The sequence below is a fragment of the Austrofundulus limnaeus genome, unplaced genomic scaffold (genome assembly GCF_001266775.1).
Source record: "Austrofundulus limnaeus strain Quisiro unplaced genomic scaffold, Austrofundulus_limnaeus-1.0 Scaffold108, whole genome shotgun sequence".
Lineage (NCBI taxonomy): Eukaryota > Metazoa > Chordata > Actinopteri > Cyprinodontiformes > Rivulidae > Austrofundulus > Austrofundulus limnaeus.
Window position 1 is genome coordinate 744,591 of NW_013952510.1, and position 5,253 is coordinate 749,843.

Here is a 5,253-nt window from a genome sequence, read left to right on the forward strand (position 1 = left end):
ATCCATCCATCCATCCATCCATCCATCCATCCATCCATCCATCCATCCATCCATCCATCCATCCAGAGGGCCACATAGACTCATAAACTCAGACAGGCTCAGACTGACCCCAAAAGCCAATTTAGACTCAACAATTAATCAAACTGAAGTTTTTGGAAGCTGGATTAAAACCAGAGTATCCCAAGAAAACCAGTGCATCCACCGGGAGAACATGCAATCATTCCACATAAAGGCCTCACCTGAGTTTTGAACCATTTTTTTCCTTTAAGGAAGCAATGCTAACCTGCCACACTATGCAGCCACGTTCAGTTTACACTGTGATCAGCTCAGCTGTACTTGATCCACATGATCGTACTAAAACAAACACTGTTGTGTAACTTTAGGTGTTTTAGGACAAACAAAGGCCTGTTGATGGTGCTTAAACCTTTTTAAAATTATCTATATACAATAGCCAAAGGTGAAATGAAAATTTTTGTATAGTGTTGAATACTAGACTGCAGATTTTCAAAACTATTCTTAAGGTTGTGCTATATACTGTAAATACCAGTTTATAACATCTAAGTAAACAGCAACCAAGCAACCTAAAGTTTGTTTGTTTGTTTCTAATAATTATTTTGTTGATTGAAATCGACAGGACCTCTGTATCCAATTTCTGGAAACACAACTGAACGATCCCTTAATGGAAGTTCTCAAACTATCCTTCAACAACCTTTTGTCTATTTTGGAACATCCTACAATCAGACTTTTGTATGTAAAACATACTTCATATTTTACACTAGTAAATAGCTGCTATGCCAAAGCTCATTTTGCTTTGTCTTATTTTTAGGTGAACAATAATGGACACTTGACTTTTACTGGTCCATGGTTTTCATCTTCTCCTCAAACAATTCCATTGTATGGAACTATGGATTTTATTGCACCATTCTGGACAAACTTTGACAACAGAGTCAATGGTCTGGTTTACTACAACCAGTTCACAAGTGGCAGCATCCTGGAACAAGCAACACAGGACATTAATGAATACTTCCCAGAATTTACCTTTACTGCYAGCTGGGTTTTAGTGGCAACTTGGTATGAGGTGGCTTACTATCCAAACACTGGAACAGTAAGTCATCTTGTTCAAACTGAGGAAATTTATGATGTGTGTTTTACCTTAAACTGTAAAAACAATGAGATTTGATTGCTTCTTTCAGAAAACAACAGTCCAGGCAGTCTTGATTTCTGGAGGCCGGTACTCATTTGTGCTGATGAACTATGGGATAATAGCCCCAAATGATTGGAATGTACAGGTAAGAAGCCAATAAAGTTTTATAGCTTGATATAGACTATTTTGAGGCATTATGTGAAAATGTAAATAAATTTGGAGTTTTTCTCCTTGCCTCAGTCCATGAGATATTCCAAATTTCCCCAATTTTCAGACAAAGAACTGTATTCTGAAATTGTTCCTAGTTTTAAAATGCAAATATTTTAACATGGTGAACCTCTGCTCATCTTTACTTTTTAGAGAATTTGCATCTCAAAAATACTATTTTTTTTACCCAATTCTTTTATTGACACATTGCCAATTAACCTAATTTGTTACAAAAATGTTTCTCCAGCTGTTTCTTATTTCTAGTAACAAATTTTACAGCTTTTTGTTGCATCTGCTCCAACTACTGTATTTTGAAAATTCCAAAAGACATTTTTTTCTCTACAATTTCTTAGTTTCAACACTTGGCATTAAAAGAAAAGACAACTAAAAAAAGGTTTTATCAGATTTGCAATTTACTTCATTTTTTTTCTTTTGTTTCTTGTTTTTTCTTTTAACATTTTACACAATATCCCAACTTGGTTATGTCAACCCAATTTCTCAATACAAATAAGTAGTTGAGCAATATAATATGTTACAATGTATTTTTATATAAAATTTTTATTGGCAATTTCAGGCTGGATATGACACAGTGAATTCCACTCACCATAGCAGCATCCCTGGATCCTTCACTAATAATACTTCAAACGATTACTCCGTTTTTCGCTTCAACAGTAACGTCAATGTACCTGGCCGCTGGGCTTTTCGTGTTGATCAAGAATCACCAGGTAAGACCATGATGTAAGACCATGATGTAAGACCATGATATGTAACTCATAATATATGACACGCTGAATCTTCATCCATCAACCCGTTGTCTCATGTCACGTCGTATTGAAGCTACACAGGGCACAGTTTAAATTCAGGCTCTTCTTTTGAAATGAAGACAGGTTCCACTTGGTCCTTTATCCAGAATGCATCGCTTCTGCTCTCCAATAAACAGTTTAAAATGACTAATATATTGTACGCTTTCTTACCGAAGTCCTACCACAAACGTAAAAAAATAAATGACCAAAAAGCAGCAAAACTTGCAGTCCACAACAACTTTTTATTTTAAATTAACACCATGAATCAAACGTCTCTTTGTATAAATGACTTCCTGAAACTGCGACGAAATGTGAGTTGGGTTGAAAGCAGCTTGTTCTGCCACTAGATGGCAGTATTGTGAAAGAATGGCTCATGTTATTACTGGAAATACACATTCTGTTGAACTGAGCCAATTTTGCGGATCTTTATGACATGTGTGCTTAAGAACATGCGGAATTTAAGAAAATAAAAAGCGGTTTAGAATTTGCGGAAGTAACTTTTGAATTGTCCTGATGCATCTCAGTGATCCAGGTAAAAAATCAAAAGGAAAAAAAATTGTATAGGTCCTCTGGAATAAACTGAGACGTTTATTTTCTAAACATGATGTCCCAGTAGCTTTCAAACCCCAAAACACATTATGGCAAAGGCTGGTTCACCCCAAAGATCTGGTGCCCAGGCACAAATAGAGCAATGTTGTATATGCTGTTAAGTGCCAGGAGGACTGCGACCAGTTATACATCGGGGAAACAAAGCAGCCACTGTTCAAAAGAATGTCCCAACACAGACGAGCTACATCTAATGGCCAGAACTCTGCAGTTTTCACTCATTTACAGGCCAGCGGTCACTCTTTCAGAGATGAGGATGTTCTCATTCTTGATAGAGAGGAACGTTGGTTTGAGAGAGGAGTAAAAGAAGCCATTTTTGTGAAGAAAGACCGTCCATCATTAAACAGAGGTGGAGGCCTCCGTTTTCATTTGTCCCCCTCCTACAGCGCTGCCATTGGCAGTATCACTCCACCCCTGTTAACAATAAGTGTTAATTAGGTGTGAACGATAGCCATGTGATGTGAGTATCAGTCACATGGAGGCAGTGCTTAAAAGCCTGAATTTTGCCTGAAACTCAGACTGAAGAAGTCTCTTGGAGGAGAGACGAAACGTTTCATTAAAGAAGAACCCGTCCAGAGGACCTATACAATTTTTTTCCTTTTAACTTTTGAATTAGCGCTGCCCACCACTGGAACACATCTGTATGATAGAAACAAGTAGGCTGTAGTGTTTGCTAACCTGTACTCCTGCTGCTCGGGCCTGTGTCATCACTGCTTCTCTGACTTTGGTCCCTCCATCATGGAAAGGTTCTGTTAATTTGGTGCATTTGGCTGCATTTTGCACTAAACTTTTCTTGTTTTTCCCTTTAACTTCACTGCTCCAACCATCTCTTTCTCCTTTCTTTACAACATGTTTGTTAATTTTACCTGCTCTCCTTTCACCTTCTGTTTCAAATTGGGCCCGCCTGCTCCTGATCACATTGAACGTTTAACTATTACACCGCCCACGTGGCTGCTGAGCYGCAGCAGCGTTTTACTGGGTTGATGAAAACAAAACAAACATACCGGCCGATTCGGCCTGAAACTGATCGGCCATTCGGGAATCCTCCCGAACGTCCCTACTGCCACCACGCCCCTGCTGGGACCACTCCCGTGGGGTGGCAAAATAGGGCGGTGGGACACATTTTTTTAAAGAAAAAGGGGAAACTGACTGTGTGTTCCAACTTCTCAGCCTCTTCAGGAAAAAAATCTTGCCCATAAGTTATGGTTGGATGGGCCATGATATATATTGGGGCCTTGTTTGCATTAGGATTGTTACTCTTGTCTGTAGTGGGAAGGAAAGCTAGTTAAAAGTAATGCTCTCAATTTACCAGTCTTAACTACATTCTGACACTCACCCTTGATTATGCAGTATGAATCATGACCATTTGGTCATTCATATTTCATGACCAAATACTTCATACATCAAATTGAACATAATTGTAAACACTAGCAGCGAACATGAATTGCTTTTATGGAGATGGTTGGACTCAGATTTAGAGATGAGTTGAGGATCTCCATCATTTGAGAGGAATTCAAAGTGAAACTTTCTTCACAGTCAGTTAATCTTGTTCAGACCGAATGATTTTTGGGTGCCACCTTTGGTGGTTTTCAAGGTACCACTTGGAGGAGAACCAGACCTCCCTCAAGAGACTAAATGTCTCCCTTTTCATGCAACATTTCTTAAACTGTAGCAAACCAATAATGTTCTATACAACAATGCTTCTGAATATAAAAAGCTATTGGCTGAAACTTGGTTAATAATATCATGTTTAAGTTATGTTTTTCGTTATTTTATAGAACCTCTCTATGAAATTGTTGGAACAACAAGCTCTCGATTAGATGATGGAAGTTCTCCACAAATTCAACTCCTGGACTCCTTTATTTATTTTGGACAGCCTTACTCTCAGATTTATGTATGTTTACTTCATGTTTATCCTTGAATCATTTTCACATTTTTAAATTAAAAATAAACATTTAAACTGACAGAATAAAAGCATTCATTTTCATTTCTAGGTGAACAACAATGGACACATGACGTTTAAGGCGCCATGGTCTAGTTCAGTACCTCAACAATTTCCAATGAATGGAACCAGAGACATCATTGCTCCGTTTTGGACAAATTTAAACAATGTTGTCAACGGTGACATATATTATGGTCAATACACCAGCGGCCATTTGCTCTACCAAATTACACAGGACATCAATGAGTACTTCCCAGATCTCCAATTTGATGCTAAATGGATCTTTATTGTAACGTGGAATGAGGTTGGGTATTTCTCAGACCCTGGGACAGTAAGTAACGTTGCTTTATCTATAAAAATATTAGTTGTAATGTTAAACCAGATGACATATATACATGTAGTGGTCACCCTGGGTGGAATAAACGTTCCACCTGCCTTTGAACTTGACCACGGAAGGCCTCCTTTAAAGAACAGAACTCTGTTCAATATTTCATGGTCATAACATGTTTTCTTAAACAATTAAGGGACATTTTATTTCATTTTATTCTCTA

The 5,253-nt window shown here is 37.9% G+C and overlaps 1 protein-coding gene across 1 annotated transcript in view; it reads left to right on the top strand.

Annotated features, from left to right (window-relative positions):
- LOC106521352 (alpha-tectorin) overlaps window positions 1–5,253 on the top strand; it is a 45,802-nt gene that overhangs the window by 31,821 nt on the left and 8,728 nt on the right. Inside the window, exons 33-38 of the mRNA XM_014013886.1 lie at window positions 635–747; window positions 827–1,105; window positions 1,194–1,289; window positions 1,926–2,076; window positions 4,539–4,654; window positions 4,755–5,033. Of these exons, the coding sequence (XP_013869340.1) occupies window positions 635–747; window positions 827–1,105; window positions 1,194–1,289; window positions 1,926–2,076; window positions 4,539–4,654; window positions 4,755–5,033 (1,034 nt within the window). The remainder of the gene's footprint in view (window positions 1–634; window positions 748–826; window positions 1,106–1,193; window positions 1,290–1,925; window positions 2,077–4,538; window positions 4,655–4,754; window positions 5,034–5,253) is intronic.